Source organism: Euwallacea fornicatus, chromosome 2, assembly GCF_040115645.1.
Source record: "Euwallacea fornicatus isolate EFF26 chromosome 2, ASM4011564v1, whole genome shotgun sequence".
In the NCBI taxonomy this organism is placed as follows: Eukaryota; Metazoa; Arthropoda; class Insecta; order Coleoptera; family Curculionidae; genus Euwallacea; species Euwallacea fornicatus.
In genome coordinates this window covers 1916584-1935415 of record NC_089542.1, presented here as the reverse complement: position 1 = coordinate 1935415, position 18832 = coordinate 1916584, and the positions used below count along the sequence as shown (strand labels likewise).

Sequence of the window (18832 nt, the reverse complement as noted above, 5' to 3'; positions counted from 1 at the left end):
TCGCCTATCAGTAACTTCCTACGAGAGAAACGCTTACCTGCCGTCAATTGATTACATTGTTTACATTAATTACGGGACATTTTCAATGGATGTACATCGAAAAGGGTGTTTACAATATTCAACGCGTTTATCTATATCGTCCACTCAATCGATATTAGCTTTACCAGAAAAGCTAAACTAAATAATGTTGATTAAATGGAAAACAATGCGAATGTCGCAATTTTCCACAACAAACATTCAAGGGCCCATTATCCCGATTTAATCCATGGAAACTTGGCATGCAGCAGGCAAACTTGCACAGAGATAAAAATTCAATCAAAAACCGTAACGACACCGGCCGCCTCATTCAAATGCAAGCCAAACACGTTCATTAAAATCGGGAGGGGGCCGCGCGCCTCCTCTCACCCCCCTCTTTGAATTCCACAGGTCCTGTTTGCTCTATTGATTTCCCCACTCACACAACCAGACCAGAGAGCACAAAAAAACGAACAGAAACGTCGATAGCAGGGACCGAGATTGAATCCGTACAGAGTGGACAAAATCAAATAACAATCATCGGGATTTTACAAGCAAAAGTAATTACATGAGAACGTGACAAGAGACAGATGACGAGTGAAGAGTAATGAGACTTGTGACAAGACCACTGACATGATAAATGATAAAAGACGTGACGAGACTTCTCTTATCATATATCAAGAGTGAGATCTCTACTAGGGACATTCAGAGCATTCGACAAGTTAAATTTCCCGCACACTGACGAAATTCGACTCTTCTAAGAGAGGCAAACCTAAACAACAATAGTTGTAAGGAGCTAACAAGTAGCAAATATCTACGCGACAACTATCACAACTGACAAATGACATTTGCGAATAAGTGACAAGACAAGCGACAGGACAAACGACAAAGCACCTGACAGTTGTCAAGGCGGAACCCTGCTCAAAGTACTCAGAACTTTATCCTTAGAATTTAGGATGCTTATGGCATATTTTCTTGCAGTTTTGACGTCCGCGGGAGGGCTTTCAAAGAGGCCTTGGTATGGTCGGACCCTATCATGTTCGGAACGAGGGCGTATTTCGTCACAGTGTCCAAACCTGCTGCCCTCACCCTGGACCACGTCAGCCTAAACGACGTGGGTATTTACAGGTGCAGGGTGGACTTCAAAACGTCCCCCACGCGGAATTTCGCCATCAACCTTACTGTGATCGGTGAGTTTTGGATTTTACGTTTTCAATGCTTCAGTAGTAAATTAAAATGCCCCTGAAGTGGATTTTTTACTTTTAAATCGCGATTTTAACGAAACCGGTCTAGAAGACACTTTAATAGATAATTCTATTAAGGGAAAATGAGAAAAGTTCCGGAGCGAAATTAAAAATTTAATCTCTCGCAATCGGGGAATGAACATAATGGATAAATAAGAAATAAAGTGCGCAATTCCGGTTCTACAGTCGAGTTGTGGAGCGAACTGTGAAAGAAGGAGAAGGGGTTTTAATAGGGGGATTATTAATTTGTTACCGGCGGAGGAGCGCTAAAAATTATAAATGTGCGAGAAAGGGTTATTACTTATCGGATCTACCAAAAATGCTGGGGGTAATGTCGTTTCTCCTCAAATAAGTGACGTTGACAATGACACTTAAACGGTTTTGACAGCAACTTGTCCTTGTATGCACCGCATATCCCTTTTATGTGCTCTTACGAGGTATTCCGCACGTAAACATTGTAGACTATCGCTTAGGCCACTATTGATGTGAGCAATGAGGCCCAAAAAAGCAATTTCCAGCCCTCAAACAGCAATCCATTAATTAAACCGACTATTACAGCTCGGTTAAATACACATAATCCCGGTAATAACGTTGGAAATAACAAAACTGCTTTATCGGCTTCGCGTGCCGTTGGCCTACACGAATGGAAAGAAAGGTAACGCGAGCTCTTAAGGTGGAAATCTAAATATACGCCTGGGGAGAAATCGATCGTGGTCGCACGTTCCCCTTTTTTTGTTCGGCAAAAATACGTTAATTCATTAATTTGAAACGTTGAACCGCGGCGAATCCATCAAAAGGACTGCACACAAATCGAAGTAACGATGCATAATGCGAAATATAGTATCGATTAGGGTGCTTGTTACGTCATGCAGGCGACTTCATTAACTTCAGTTTGGAATTCCAATTCGGTTAATTGCACCCCGCCATATTTGCTCATATATCAACCCCCCCTCAAGCGCAATATGAATAGTTCCGGGACGTAATGACAAGTTTGGTGAGGTTTTCCGTATTGTCATTGCGGATACTATACTAATTAATGATAAGCCAACACGGGGAATTACACAGTGTATGGCAGGGCTGAAACACGGAATCGCTTTTAAATAATTTCGATACAGCGAAAGAGTTTCGACGGCAATCAATCACCCGCTCGTCGATCACGGGAAATAATGCCTCCATGTGATGGGTGCATGTAGCTAGATTATGAGGTGGAACTAGAGTAACCAGTAAGCTAAAACAGTAATCTAAAATGTCCTGTTCGTCTAATCAAATCCTTCCTCGGTTTCTCTCTGTTGTCTGTTTCCCACTGGATGACCATTATTAAGTCTGTTCTTGTCTGGTTTGCCTCTGTCTGGTAGGGTGGATTCCCACTAGTCTCTCCCTCGTCTGGCTATCTCGGTCTCGTCCGGTCAGCCTAACTTTATCTGTTTTATTCCCTCTAATGTGTCTGTTTTTGTATTATCTAATTTTTTTTTCAGTTTAGCTGGCTTTCTACTATGTTTATATATAATCTGTTGCTACTTTTTGACTTTACATGATCTATCTCTGAATTTTCCATCAGATCTACTTTTCTGCGTACCCCCCTCCTCGGCTCGATATTGCTGTGTGTAAACGATCAGACACCTTCTAGTCGATCGGGACATGTCTGATTTGCCTGTTGAACATCTTTCTATCTATTCTACCTTCTGATCTGCCGCATAAGCCTCTGCACGATTTGTTTCTCTCTCTCTCTCTCTCTCTCTCTCTCTCTCTCTCTCTTTCGCATTCTAAAGTCTGCCTCATTCAATTTTTGAATGTCTAATATTTCTATATCTTGTTTATCTGTCTGCCCACTTAAACAAACTCTTACTAAGGCTGTTTCCCACAAGATCATCCTCTAATCTGTCTCTATCTTGTCTGATTCATACTGGACGGTCAGTACGTCGTCTATCTCTGATCGGTTGCTTCACGTTTGGCCTTCTTTTATTTGATTGGAAACTGTTTGTCTGCCTTTATCTGGACTTTACCGGTTCCCCTTTACTTTCCGTCTTCTGTTGTCTTTTCGCCCTTCGAACTTAGACGTTATCATTCCTTTCCACTACACCATACAAAAACAGCTTTTGATCCTTTATTTCACTCATCACGCGCCCCATTAATCCAAGAATTTCATTATTAATTTTTCAAACTCTTCATCGATCCCGAAGCCTTCAATCCGCTCACTGGTCTTATTAATTGAACCGCGGGGCATAAAGAGGCTTCACAAGGGGCCAGGAAATTGCATTTATTCAAAACCCCCAGCGTTCCTCCATAATGGTGTCTTATTTTAGTGGCGCGCCACTATACAAAACGGGAAAATGAGCAAAACTTTGCCCCGCGAGGAAATTGAAAATTTAATTGGAAAAAGCCTCGAGTATGCATAATGCATTCGCTTCCCCCTCCTCGTTTCGCGGACCCCGTGGGATATCCACACGTATCGTAATGGGATTTTTCCTCTTTGATCCGGTAACAGGGTAATAAAGCAGCTTTGCTCGATATAACAGAAAAGCATAAGTCGAAAATGTTTTTAATTTCCTCCTTAAAAACTTTTCTCATTTCCCTCCTCCCGAGAGGCTCCATTTCGCAGCGAAGCTCCCCGATAACGCGAAATTCCGAAGCGGAATCAATTCCGATTTTAATAATGTCAGTTCTCTTATTTGTTTCTTCGATTACACTTTTCCCTCCTCGATGACGCTAATAAAAACTTTCAGTGCCCCCCCATCAGCTTCTAATCTACGATAAAATAGGGCGCAGCGTCAGCGACGTTATCGGACCTTTGGAGGAGGAATCCGATCTAGTTTTGACGTGCGAAGTCAGAGGAGGTACGTATGGAGTCTTCTTCAACCGACCGGGATAACCTTTTTAATTTGGCACAGGAAGCCCCAGCCCCACAGTGTCCTGGTTCGTCAACGAGCGTCTTGTGGATGGCCAAGTCGGAGCAATCGACTCAAACGTCATTGTCAATAAACTGGAGATTAAGAAGCTGACCAGGGGTCAGCTAAATTCTACTTTTAAGTGCCAGGCCAGCAACACCAAGCTAATGATGCCCACTGAGCAGACGTTGCGCCTGGAGCTTCTGTGTAAGTACTTGTTGTTATGAAATTTCATACTTCAGCAACATTTTGGAGAAAAATGAAATTCCTTCTAAACTGAGGCGCAACCCATACATTTCTGGTTTCCAACATACCAAGACACAACACTCTCATGACATAAATAAAACTTACGACAAAACGTTTGCTCAAAAATATTAGCGGATCGAACCTGACACGCCCCTGGTTTTCCAAGACTGAAATTGTCCATTTTTATACGTTTTGCATATACCAGATCTCAGAGGCATCACATAATTATCAGGGACGGAACAGATTCTTTCAAAAACGCAACAAATTCCTTTTTTATCAGATAATCATCGAAAATTTACGTTTGTTACAGTGCGCCCTTTAAGCGTCACAATTCCCGTTAAACCGCGTCAAATTGTCGCACACGAGCCGGTCACCATCCACTGCGAGGTCGCTGGATCCAGGCCCAAAGCCAAGATAATTTGGATGATGAACGCTACTGAGTTTCATCGGGGGAAGGTAAGAAAATTTAACCCTCAATTGGTTGTGAACCGAGAAATTTAAGCATTTGGAAAAACCGTGAGTGGCTCCGCGTTAAGCGCTACTGCAAATTTCCTTTCTGTTCTGAGGCCACAAACAATATCTCGCAAACTGCTAATTCGAATTTTATCAGATTTCGCACAGTTGGAAGAGGAATTACTGTCGATGCAATCATAAATTTAGCATTATTGCAATTTCTACTGTAATTTCCCTTACGTCGCGCCACCTCACGGAACCGCGCGCAAACTCTCAGCCGCCCCCACCGCCGTCAGATGGCGCGCTTGCCACACGTACCAACTAACCGCCGTCGCAAACAACGAATATTACTTAAATTATTTACCCAATTTCAGTTCAAAGAAGAAGAGGACAACGCCGATGAGGCGATGCTCCGCAGTATTGTGACGTTTTCTCCAGTTCCTGAGGACCACGGGGCTATCTTCAGGTGTCTCGGCCAGAACCCTCTGCTGCCCCATCAGATGCTAAAGGACTCCTTTGAGCTGAACGTCGTCTGTAAGTATAGACAATGCCGATTTTGCTCTGTTCGTCAATTAAATATTAAATTTCGAAAGTAAATATTTGGAGTGGAAACAAAAACGTAATTTTCTTCGACGTTGGCAGGGCGCGTTTAAAATAAAGGCCTTCCCAAACGTGGAGGTAAATATTTGCTCGTGTAGATGGGGACGTTTGACTTGCTCTTTATTATGGAGGAATTCGCTTTGTGTTGCTATTATGCTTGTCGACGTGGGAGGGATGAAGTCAAAACTGATGATAAGATCCGAAATTCGTTTTTCCGACGATTAAAATACACGTTCGTTTTGCGTCTAGCCGATATAAAGGATCCACTTAGCCACATAGAACGAACCGCAAAAATAGCGTTAATCCGCTGCTTTTGATGTCGCTCATCCCTGTTATTATGGAGACGTCTCCTACACAATGAATGTATGAAGGAGAGATAATACGTGGAGAATGGGAAGCGCATTTTAAAATCAACATCATCTCCAAACTGCATTTGCATTGCAAATTGGTAATCGGAGCGCGAGCGGTTTCGGATTGTTCGGGACGTGTAACCGATGTACCTGAAACATGTGTCCATTGTTAGGAATGTTGACTGTACTTTCTGTCAGTTAAGTTCTCCAAGCTGCCAAACTTGACTCCAACTTGCCTCGAAGGAGAATTTGAGCGCCTTAAACCGGTTTAAGACGGCAAAATTTGGCAGTGGAACAAGTTTAAATGGAATTAAATCATTCAAACTTTAAATTCCACCTAAATGAGTCTAAATCCCCTTCAATCGGAAGCTCTTCACAAAAGAAATTTAAATGGATTTAATACTTTAAATGGTTGGCGCAATTAAATCGGTTTAGATTGACTTGAACCATTATAAATCCACTTTCGATTGAACTTAAACGAGTTCAAATCGGACCAAATTGGCCCACGAAAATGAAATTTTAACCACCTTCCGCTAATCCAAGTAATTACTAAATTTGATATACAGAAGATTAAATCGATTTAAATCGCTTCAAACCCCGAGAACTTACCATAAAAGATGTTCAAATTAAGTCAAATTGTTCTAAATAAACTCTTAGTTTGACAGAAATCAGTTTAAATCACGTTAAGTCATGCTAAATCTTCCATAAATCAGCTGAAAGCGCTGAAGTTCTGAACAACTCGGGGAAATAAAACATCAAAAATAAAGTCGAAGAAATCCTACGATCCCGAAATTACCATAAATCGGAATAAATAAATTTAAATCAATATAGGTTTACTCTGAACCGTTTAAACCCAACCCTCGGGCGTAATAATTGTTTCTTCCCACGAGTTTAAATCGCTTTAATCATGCCAAATTTGACGTAAATCAGTTTAAATCGTCTCTATATCGATCACGTGTTAAACTCGTTGAGAAATCCTATTCTGGACGCACATAAATAATCCTATAAATAAGTTTGAATCTCAATTAGTCGTGCGAACTTCGATACACATCAGTTCAGGGCAACTGCAATTATTCCATTGGTGCGAGTGCGTCAAGCCGGATTAAGGAACTCGGTAATAATAAATGTAATGATTAATTAGATAAGTGCAAATGGCCTTTAATCAGCAAACGCTCTGGCGTAAATCAGTTCGCCAATAGGCTCTGTGGAAAAATAATAACAACGGTCTAAAGCACGCCGTCCACGCGATCCTATGCATTGCGCCAACTTCCTGCCTCAAACCGCTTTATCTGTCCTCCCACTTTCTCGGACAAATTGCGGATCATAAATTAGATAAATCGATAATTTATCCAGAGGCGCAGGCAACAAAAGCGTAAAATTCATTAATAAAAATCGCCGAATTGCCCCCGGGACGTTCACAAAGGGCGGTGCAGCGAAGATGCGAAAACAAATTATCTCGGCTCCTTTCAAAAGATTCCCATTACCGCCCGCGTAATGTGTACAGTAATCTTATATTTTTAGGTAAACGGTTTTTTGCGTTATCTCCGACGCGTAAAAGGGGGGGGAAACAAATTGCCTCCCCCCTTCCCTTACTCTCACTACCGCGAGCGATGGGGAGCGCTCCCCATAATTGGCAGTTTAAGCCGTTTTTAACTCTTTCTTCATCGTCCAATAAAAGGCGCCATAAATCATTTCCGGGGCAGGAAATGTGTCATTTATTTATCGTTTTCTTGCAGATCCGCCCCGTGTGGTCCTCGGCTTGGGCAGCTCACTGAACCCCCTGGGCATCAAGAAGGGCGACGACGTTTATTTCGAGTGCAACATTAAGGCCAACCCGCCGCATCACAAAATTACCTGGTATCGTAACGTAAGTATCGCATTTTGTTTCGAACGGCGGCGACGCCAACTGCGCCCCTTATTTCGGGGTGTCGTTCCGACGCTAACGAGCGTCGTTTGTCATCGCCGGATGCCGCCCGAAATCGCTTCTGGATGACCTGACAGGATCCCCGAATTGCCTATTAAAGCATCAAAAGTTCCCGTTTCTTTTGCGACCCGAAGTTTGCTTTGTGTGGCTCTTGAAAACTACAAGGATAGTCCCCCCCCGACCTCACACCTAATAAAAAAAAAAAAATAAAAAAATTTAAAAAATTCTTTTGGAAAATACTACATCATTTCCCATCAACCCCCCCTTCGAGACTGCCGCACTTTCCCCAGCGATATTCGGTGGTTCCTAGGCCCAACTTCAATTTCAAAATGGGCATCAACTTCGGACCCCGCCTCTTCACTATTGGCCAACCTCTGACGACCGAGCCATTCTTTCGAGTTTGGGAATCGAAAATAATCTGAGGGGGCTAGATCTGGCGAACGGGGTGGACGAGTGAAAATTTCAAAATCGAGTTGATCGATTTCGACCACCGGGATGACGGAAGTGTTGTCTGGACGAAACGTGACTTTCTTTTCCGTCAGATGCGGTTACTTCTTCCCAATTTTTTCGTTCGAAAGCTGCAATAAACTTGCACATACAGGTGGGCAAATTTGAGGCCGGGAAGTAAACTAGCTTAAAAATGTTTTTTTTTTTCGTGAATTCAGTTTTAATGATACCAACGTAAAGCAGAAACACGGGAGCTATTTATGGAATATATAGTTGTGGACAAGAGAATGGAACATTTAAAATCCATCATAGTTTTATATCAAAATAGCTGATTATTAAAAATAGTTTTTCTTTGACATATGTCCACACCACACAATCGGACTGAATAACTGATAATACTCCCATAAACAATAACACTGCACAGTATTCCATACTTTTGTCTACAAATGTAATATCAGTCAAATGGCCTCTTCTAGCGCGTTTGCATGTGTCAGCTCTTTTGATGAAATTATGAAGCACTTTTTCTAATAAAAGTACACTTATCTCGGCGATACAGCGATGAATTCCATTTTTCAAATCATCAATCGCTTCTGGGTGGTTCACATAAACGCGATCTTTAAGATAGCCGCAAACAAAAAAGTTCAACGATGTTGAATCATAAGATCTTGCAGGCCAACTGACATCGCCAAAACGCGAAATAACGCGACCATCAAAGTTCGATCTCAATAATGCGATCGTTTGCCGTGTTGTGTGGCTTGTGGCACCGTCCTGTTGGCACCATGAGTCGTTTGCATCAATATCACCTGAGGCCACAAAAAAAACATTGTTTGGTAACGCACGCTACTGACTACAGTGACATTATCGTGCTCATTTTCGAAGACGTAGGGACCAATTATTCCTCTCGGCCACGAACTACACCAAAGAGTCACTTTTCTGGGATGCAATGGTTGTTCGATAATGTCTCTTGGAGTTTCCAGGCTCACCCTCAACGCTTTGCTTTGCAGCGGCCATGTTTTTAGTACTACGACCACTACTAGCGTGTTGTTTTGATCTGACGTCACAAAGAGTACCGTGAGCTTCAAATTTATCCACTAAATCGCGCACAGCAGCCTCAGAAGGGGCCTGATTACGAGAAAAACATTGAACGAATTTTACGATGTGATGCGGTGAAATTTTCACCGTTTTGATATTAAATTTTAATAGTTAAAATGCGTTGTTCAAAAGAGTGACGTTCCATTGGTTAAAATTTCCCAAGTTTATGTCAAATAAATGTCAAAGAGTGACAGGTCATTCATTCACGTTTCACCGAATGACAGCCAATTTACTTCCTAACCTTAAATTTGCCCGCCTATATAATATTCTTCATTTATTGTTTCTCCTTAGAGAAATAGTCAATAAAAATTATCTCATGTGCATCCCAAAAGACTAAAATCATCTCCTTCCCTGCAGACGGAACCATCTTCGCCTTCTTTGGCGCCGATTTCCCTCTCTCCCCTCCACATCTTTGAATCCATTCTTTTGACTTTTGTTTCGTCTCAGGTGTGTACCCACGGGCCCATGTTTCATCCGGGGTCATCAATCCACGCGAGAACTCGGCTTTATTGCTGCAAAACCTTGCCAAACCCTCCCTTGGAACATCCTCACGACGCTGTTTATGTTCAGTTGTGAGTAATCGCGACGCCCATCTTGCGCACAGCTTTCGCACATCCAATTGTTCCGACACAATGCGATTTATAGTACTTTCGGAAATATCCATCTTCCAGTACAATTTCGTGTATTTTCACCACAATATCTGAAAGGGTCAGATCTGGACTGTCGTCGGATCGACCGCTGCGGAGTCCGTCTTAGCAGCTCGTACGGCCACATTTTAACTTTGCGACCGACTATTTTACAGTTGTTATCGAAATATCGGATTCCTCAAGATTAGAATCCAACTCCGCTATGATGCTGGATGGATTAAGACTTTTCCAAATGAATGCATCGAATCACGTATCGACTACCACTTTTCTCGATGCGCGGAAAATCTATAAAACCGTCCGCTGAACACCGCTCCAAACAAAACACAAATCAACTCTGGAGATGAAGTTTTTAAGGTTAGGTCTTTGTACTTTTAACAAAAGAATCGCCATCTATGTGTCAGGCCAGGTACTTCTGCCTCTTTTAACCGCTTTTGCCTATTCTAAACCGAGAACGAATGATTTCGATGATCCGAACGGCACATAAATATGCACGGATCAAGAAACATGGATCTTTATAGTTATCTCTGAGAAATTACCGGAGCATCTTAGGATCAACTACTAAACCATATTTTTCCGGAATGCATTTTTCTGCAGGCTGCGCTTGTCGGAGTGTCTCGAACAGTAATCTCAACATCGACAAATTCAAATCGTTTCCAATAAACTACGTTGATCTCTATTCGAGGTTTGACAATAGCTTCCCGACCAGCTCCGCCACTGGAATTCTCCTCTTTCCATTAAATCATTCCTCATATCGCCTGGGTTTTTTTGAAGCATACACCTCTCAAGGGAAACATTAGGTACAATAAATACCTTTTTCGTCTTTTTCTTTGAACGAATGTTAGCAGTTTTTATGGATTCGTCGGGCGGGCATGAAGCATCCTCTCTTTATGCGCCATAAAAGTCCCATTACATTCGGGTAATCCCCGGCATTCGCCGCAATAAACTTGGAATGCATGTGATTTCCGTTGGGATGTATAATTGGACGACCATTATTCGACCTGGGGATTCACTGAAATTGGTCCAAAAGTGGTGAAAAATTGAGAATATTAGTACTTATCGGTCTAGCCGCTGCACCTCAATTCGGAGAGGTGGCGCCCGGACTGCGAGCGGAGAAAGTCTAGAGTGTCCCTCAGGGGCATTCGCACCTCCAGAACGAGCCCCAGACTTCAACTTTTAATAAAAATTTCTCTCAATGGCGGTCAATTTCGCTGCCGACCTATCGACTCACGGCACGCCACTTGAGACTTATCGATTAAATTCCTCATATTCCTGAAAACTAAATTCTCCACTGTCGTTTCCATCCGCAATAGTTTTATTAACGAGATGGCACGAGGCTATAACTCACCCCAAAGAGATCCATCCCCAATAAATCCTCGAAAGTGGCGCGGTGCTAAAATGAGAGAGAATCCACCTAATGGGGATTTATTAGGCTTTATAGTCTATTTAAGAGTATATTAGCCGACGAAAGAAGACAATAGTAGATATAAAAAACGAGGTTTTTCCAAGGCAAAATCCTTTTATTGGACAGTTTTTCATGTTGCCTGGGCGATATATCCGCTCCTAACCGAGTCGAGTGCCCCAATGGGGGATAATAAACTCGCCTATTAGAAGTTGCTATGGGGATTAAGTGCAGCTCGTTGCCCTCGGGGGATGCATTTCGTTCGGATGCAACTTTTTCTGGACGTCCCAGATGTAGTTAAGGCGTGTTTAATAATACGGTTGCGTCACACCTTCATTCCCCAACCGCAGTTCTGTGCAACTAAAGTTTTGGAAAATAAAAACAAGCCCCATATTGGGAGCAAGTTGCCCAGAAGCTTGGAATACTGGTTTAGGTGTCAAGGGGGCAGATTTTTCATCTAGATGAGGTGATGTCCATAACGACCCTGAGTGTGCCCTGAACATCGACAAATTTGACCATGCTGGCGTCTGTTTGGTTTTTCATTTTTTTCCAACGTTCAATGCACATTTCTGCAGATGTCCGCGACGACCTTCGGAGCGTCCGGGACATCGAAAATTTGGGGCGGCTTCTAAGAAACTACCGAGGCATTGTTATTTTGAAGTTTCAGTGTTTTAAATCCAGAAATGATCCTGAGGGGGTGCTGAACGTTGGGAGCGTAAACCAATATCTGCGAAATCACTGGATAATTCTCCACTAGTTTTTACTCAGAAATCAAGTTTGTGCCAAGTAAGGTGCCCGCAATGACCCCACGAGTGCTCTACATGTTGAGAGATTAAAATCCTTTCTCAGGCACGCGCTAAAATATGTGCGTAATTTGTTATACGATGAAATATCTCCTAACGCGGCAAATTGAATTTTCTAAAGCATTAAAATGTTAAGGTAAAGGAACATTTAGTTTAAAGAATTAAACACGTTCGCCATTGGCGGGCGAAAAAAAATTTGGGGAAGGGGCGTGTCCATGACCCACCATCTCCCCGCCCTTGACTTCAATTTTTTTGCGCAAATTATACGGAAGGCGCGCCTCGCCGAGCTGTGCATCACTGCGGAGTTTCATTGAAATATACTACGTGACATAGAAAAGAGAACGCCCTGTAAAAAAGGTTTTATTCAAATAATTTTTCACATTCATATTTTTTACGCTACAACAAATGATTCATTCAAAAATTGAATAAATTTAATTGTTAAAAATAAAAAAATAATTAATAATTTGTCGGTCCTCCACGGTGCCTTATACATTCCTGTGCACGTCTAGGCATGAGTCGAATGAGGTAATTGACGTCCTCTTGGAGGATCTCATTCCGGACTGACTGGACAGCGTGACGTGACGCCGCTGAGGTTTGTCGGGGACGGGGTAAATTATGCAACTTTCTACCTCCAAAATCACATACATATTTAATGAGCGAGAGGTCTGGAGGTTGTGGAGATGGCCGAGGTACCAAATTGAATGCATTCTGTTGAAAAAAGTCCATAGTTGCTCTAGTCTCTTGTGGTCGTGCATTGTCTTCCTCGAAAACTAGATCAACAAGAGTTTCCAGATAAGGTACCAGATGAAGTTCCAGGTCTTCCTGGATGTATCTTTGGGCTGTCATACTGCCTCTAATGGAAAGTAAGGGTGCTCTACAACCATATGCAGTAGCACCTCAAACTATTACTCCAACAGTTTGATGGATGTGCCTCTGTGTTATACACTGAGGATTCCGTGTTTCACCAAGTCTTTCGACCTCTTTCAAACTCGCTCAATTGATGAAAATTTCGCTGCGTTCTGCGTGTAGGCATATTTCATTAATCTAAAAGCACCTTCTGAGCACACGGTACACCAGATAAATGACATTTTGCAGTCATGTTGTTGATATTTTATTGTAATTTTTATTGAAAAATATGGCTGAAAATTTAATCGTTTTTCGAGTTCCGGCAGGCGCAGGGGCGTACCTAAAATGATTTAAATAAAACCATTTTTGCAGGGTGTTCTCCTCTCTCGTCCACGCAGTATATGTGAAAAAACGCCGAGCTCATTAGCAAAATTAATTTTTTTTCGACAATTTCAAGACTGCAAACAGGGTGTAATGCGTCAAAGAAAGAACTCGCAAAAAGTGAGTCTGGCTGTGTTTGCGCCAGGAATCCGCGGTTGGCGGATCTGCCGCACCCTGTGTAACAGATTTCTAACCAGAAAAAAACGGCCTTCGAAGTTCCCACGGCCTTGCAAAGAACAAAACTTTGCGAATAACTTTCCGAGATGTAACTTGAACGATTTTAAAGAGGGTAAAGGAAATCAAACGGCTTCGAAGTTGTTGGCGTCCAGAATAACCCCAAGATTACCTAGAGGCGTTAAGCGATTTCACTACGCTTCCCCTCGCAATTTCCGAGTTAACAAGGCAACGATTAGAACCGACCCGTTCAATTTTTCTTCATTTCCACGATCACCGTTAAGGTGTTCGTAGACATCCAGAGAACAAAACTCTCTTATGTGTCGTTAAATTAAACTACTTCGAACTTATTAATGTCCAGAACAATTCCAAGATCGCGATAAGGCCAACGGCGACTCCAAAGCGGTTTCCCTCCCATTTCCCGGGCGAAAGAACCAAGACAATGATTAGAACCTACCCGTTCAATTTTAGCCCATGGCATTAATTCAATTTCGGCATTACGAACTGGGGCCGCGGGAACGTCCCTCTTTGTTACCCCGACAATAATTGGTCCGAACAGGAGCCCGGGAACTTTCACATATCACGTTCCGTATCCGCGGAACTATCCCGTTTTTGTTCCGCTACTCCAATTTGCCGGTGTCGAATATCGGATATCGATTAGCGAACTAGTCTTAATTGGACATTCGAGAGGGGAAAAGCACTAATTTATCTGACAAATTTCCTCCCCAGAAATTATTACCGTCTTACGTTTATCGTTAACCTGCTTATGTTTTATGACGAGGTAAAGGTTCCGCCGACCCAATTTTCGAATAGAATCGCACGGGATGAAGGGCACCGGGGAGGGTAATTTAGTGTCGCCAAAGCCCAATTGACCGCCCGGATATAAAAAAAAATTGCTTAGGGCTCCAAAGTTCCCTTTGTTTAAAAATCTGGATCAAGGAAGGGTCTGCACCTTTACACGTGTAAGATTTCCAGGCCGAGGGCGCTGTACGGGTCATTCATTCGCTGATTATCGATATTGGGGTCATTCACATGTTAAACAGAAACGATATTGCTTACTGGTTTGTTAATTCGAAAAATAACGTATTCAGCCAAGCCAGACGGCCGCCGGGTCGTTCTGAACATTGCCGACCATCGAACAACGTGAATTCGGGCTTTTCAGTGGGGGAAATCAACTTGTACCTCCGGGAGTTGCTGGCCCCAGTTCTTCTCGCGGGTGATGGTGGAATAAGCGAACTACTGACGTTGTCGCAGAGGAATCCAGTCGTGCACCTGGAATTTTACTCGCCCAGAATTTTCGCCCTCACCTGTCTGGGCCCTCCGAGGGTCGTTCTAGACATCGACGGCTTCGGATAGCCTAAATTTGCAGTTTGCGCAAAACTCCGCCTGTTCCCCCGGGAGTCGAATTCTCCAGTCTTTTTGTGTCATATTTCTCGGACTACTTAAGGGCCATTCGACATATCATTTCTAAGTGATATTTCAGTTTATCACAGACGAGCCAATCAATCTATCTATCGATCAGGCAGACGTTCTCTCCGCCTCCTTTAGTTTGAGATGTCTTGCGACACTGCGAGGGCCTTTCTAGACATCGTGATGTCCGCACGATTGTAATTTTTTCTGAATTATCTAGGAAGAGGACGGCGAGGATTCTTATATCGTCGACGTTCACTGTATTCTCGAACTCAAAATGGAAGAAGTGAATAATTAAAGTAGCGCCACAATGTTGTAGACAGTTCTACCTGACGAAGTCCAGTTCGCGGTTCCATTAGTCTCATGGAAAATACATCCCCCGCCTCGATAAATGCCAGCATCAAGCCCACTTCTTGTACATCTACTAAAATATTCTTTGTCTGGTCGGAAATAGATGGCGTTATCGCGTGTCACCGCCGACGTTCAAAAACTCATCAAACCTATAAGTTTCAGCTCGTTTAAGCCTTCGCGGGACTATCAGAAAAACAAAAATCATCTCCCTTTCGAAGCGATTACGGTGGAGACTTTTACAAATTGAGAAATAAAGTTAGAAGGTCCGAAACGTGATAAACGAGTCCTCGGGGATCGGATCCGGGCTGGTTTATTAGGGAAATGTCGGAACGAATCCGGCTCGCCCGATTATAAACTTCACGTGGGCCCCCCGAACTTAAGGGACTAGCGGAGATCCCGGAGGCGCGCGACCTGATGATGACTAATTCGAGAGTTATTTTCTGGGCCCGATGAGTTTTGCGTTGGTCGTTTGGGAGTTTGATGGGACGATCGTAAACAGCCTGAGGAGCTAATCAAAGTCGACTTAACTGATGGTCAAATGTAGAGGTTTAGAGGCTGTAAGTCGGTGATTTCACTGCTAAGAGACGTGACCGAAGGTAAAATAAAGTTTCCACGGAGACGCGGTTAATCCAAGCAAAGGGTTTCTTCCTGAGCAGGACAATCCAAGGGCCATTTGAAGCAGCGTCCTCCTCATAAACAAACAACTTCATTGCCGCATTCACATGTTAATGTTACCCACATTTATTAAAGACCCTGTGAGGGTTGTCTTCAACATGTACTAAATCGTATATGAGGGTCGTTGTAGACGTCTAAATCTAACATAGTAATTTATGAGGCCAATATGTTAAAGGTAATCCTGGACGTCTTAATTAATTATCGATCTCGAGACACTCCTAAGGTGGTTACATCAGTCATTCTCCGCTATTCAACTACACACAAACCTCTGAGGGTCACTCCTAGAGACCTTTGTGAGACATCCTGTGATGTTAAGATATCTAAAACATACTTAGGGTCGTTCTAGACATCAACTCGTCACGCTGCTGCCTGCGCTATTACCGAGGGTGAAATTCTAAGATTACGAACAAGAAATGTTCCTCGTCTCAGGTTGACATAAACAATAACGACTTGGGGCCGCTCTAACGACGACGCGCCTCTATTATCACTATCTAAAATGGACCCGCTTCTCGCCACATGTTTATAGAGCCTCCACCCCCTTTTCGTCCTAAGATAAGGTTATAATTTACTACTCTAAAACGACGGTAAACAACGGAAACCGACACGTAAAATCTCCCAATTTACCCCCCAGCCCCCCTGCTCATCCTCCCCCTTCCACCATCTATATGTATTGTATATATATAGTAATTTATTCACTCTGATTTGGCTATACCGCGTGTTGTACGTCTCGTCTTTCCCCCATTCTCTGTGTTCGATTGATAGGGAAATGAGCTGAATGGGGAGAGACACGTGACTTTGATGGAAAATCTCGTTTTCAGGGCATTTTGGTAAGCCAAAATGTGTCCGCTGGAGTGGTGGTGAGCGGAAAGAGTTTGGTGCTGCAAAGGGTCACCAGAGGGCAGGCGGGGAATTACACATGTTTGGCGGCCAACTCCAGGGGGGACACCATGAGCCCCATTGTGGAACTTAAAGTGAGATGTAAGTATTTAAATTATGTCCGATTGATGATTGACATGGCAAAACAATTGCTGACTCAAAAAACCGAAAAACTACCGATGTGAATAAAAAAAAAACAAATACTTTTGCGTCAGCTGACCTTATTTCTGGGCTGTTTTGGAAATTTTCCGTGTAGCCGGAACAAACTAAAAACACCACTATTAATCGCCCCCAAACGCACCCCTACCGCTTGTTTGAACGGTTTATTATTAACAATGCCCGTCCCCAGTTGCAGTCCTTAAAACTCCCGTGAGGACTTCCTTAAATGATTTATCTAATCCCGGATACTGGGAGTTGGATTATGTCGTAAAAATATCGAAGATATCGGAATCGCATCGTGGAAAATATAAAAGTATTGCAAAGGAACTTTGCGAGCGCAATAAAGGCTGCTGCCATTCGATTTTACGCCCCCGAACGGACCCTGGGGCCTAATGCTCCCCAACTACGACCCTCAAGTTTACATTTACCTTATGACTTGGCAATTTTCCACTCCTACTCGCCTAAAACGGGCTTAAAAACTAAAAATATTAAAAAGAACTCTACCGTTAAGAAACTAACGCAATGGTGTTTAATTCGCCGCCGTTTAAACCAAATACTGATAATCGATCATGCTATTAGCTTAAATGACACACTGACGTGTGACAGATTTGCCAATATTAACGCGATTTGGCGACTGTAAATTCTAATCTCGCGAGAGGGGGACCAAAAAAGGGCCTTCAGTTCACTGCCATCTCGTAACAACTCATAACAAATCTTTAACCCGTGAAAGCCGACAATGTAGTTGCGTCAATTGTTGTGTCATTGCGTCGTAGACACGTGAAATTATGTCAGATATTACTTTCGGAAAATATCCTAACGACACTGGACAATTGACATTTGACGCCATTTTGTCAAATGCAAAAACTGAAATAAGTACAAAAGTCACTGTCAATTTAGACAGCTACGTCATCGGTTTTCAAGGGTGAAAGATTCGTCATATGTTCGTGCATAATTAACTCGCCGACATTAGACGCTCCTGTATGCACGGAACCCGAAGTCACAATGATCGGCGCCTCCTTGGACGAGGCCGTTAAAGTGCGCTGTCACGTGACAGCCGACCCGTCTGACGTCACGTTCCAGTGGCAAATGAACAATAGCGGTGAGAGTTTCGACGTGCAAGCACAGCGCTTCAACGCCAGCGCCACCGGCGACGAACTAACTTACAGGGCGACATCGCAAAAAGAGTATGGCATCCTCAGCTGTTGGGCGACCAATTCCATTGGACGTCAGCAGGATCCGTGCGTGTTCCAGGTGGTACCGGCGTCCAAACCCTCACCCCTTAGTAATTGCACCCTCAAAAGTGTGAACAATCAGACAATTGAGATTGTGGATGTGGAGTGCCGCGCAGGTTACGACGGTGGGTTGCCGCAGCGGTTCGTTTTGGAAGCTTTTGACGCACACTCGATGCGGTTGCGCATCAATCACACTGGTAAGTGTCAATTGTTACGCATTGGCGGGAAATTCACCAATAAGAGGGTTTAGTGACAGAGACGGATTATCCGACGTTTCACTTGGATTTGGGAGACTTACTGCCATCGCCGCCGTCTCTGCGCATCATCGTCTACGCAGTGAACGCCAAGGGCAAGAGCGAGAAACTGGTCTTGGACGATATTACTCTGAATGACGCTGAAAAGCGCACAGGTAAGTGAGCATTCCTCTAAAAATCACTGTGACCGAAATTCTAAATCCCTTTGTATGGAATTTTCCAGAAATCTTTCTTGGGAATAAATTTATAACCAAAAGCAAACTACAAATATTCTAGATGGCCAATATGGATCCCCCTAGAATGTTCTATGAATGACATCTTAAATTTATAAACTTTAATGGTGACCGTTATAGAAGATTCTTCTACTGC

At 43.1% G+C, this 18832-nt stretch overlaps 2 protein-coding genes across 5 annotated transcripts in view; one reads left to right on the top strand and one right to left on the bottom strand.

Moving 5' to 3' along the window:
• The window catches only part of Sdhaf3 (Succinate dehydrogenase assembly factor 3), a 96452-nt gene that overhangs the window by 69754 nt on the left and 7866 nt on the right, over positions 1 to 18832 (bottom strand). The window contains exon 4 of one of the 4 annotated variants that reach the window (XM_066293539.1): positions 5247 to 5375. The exons of 2 other annotated variants lie outside the window; for them this stretch is intronic. The gene's annotated coding sequence lies outside the window, so the exon portion shown is untranslated. Of the gene's footprint in view, positions 1 to 5246; positions 5376 to 18832 lie in introns of those variants that run through there. One more of the 4 variants, XM_066293582.1, reaches the window with a different exon arrangement.
• The window catches only part of LOC136345211 (protein turtle homolog A-like), a 97133-nt gene that overhangs the window by 76030 nt on the left and 2271 nt on the right, over positions 1 to 18832 (top strand). The window contains exons 3-11 of the mRNA XM_066293298.1: positions 997 to 1205; positions 3983 to 4093; positions 4148 to 4351; positions 4701 to 4846; positions 5218 to 5377; positions 7530 to 7660; positions 16761 to 16920; positions 17948 to 18406; positions 18460 to 18618. Coding sequence (XP_066149395.1) covers positions 997 to 1205; positions 3983 to 4093; positions 4148 to 4351; positions 4701 to 4846; positions 5218 to 5377; positions 7530 to 7660; positions 16761 to 16920; positions 17948 to 18406; positions 18460 to 18618 — 1739 coding nt within the window. The remainder of the gene's footprint in view (positions 1 to 996; positions 1206 to 3982; positions 4094 to 4147; positions 4352 to 4700; positions 4847 to 5217; positions 5378 to 7529; positions 7661 to 16760; positions 16921 to 17947; positions 18407 to 18459; positions 18619 to 18832) is intronic.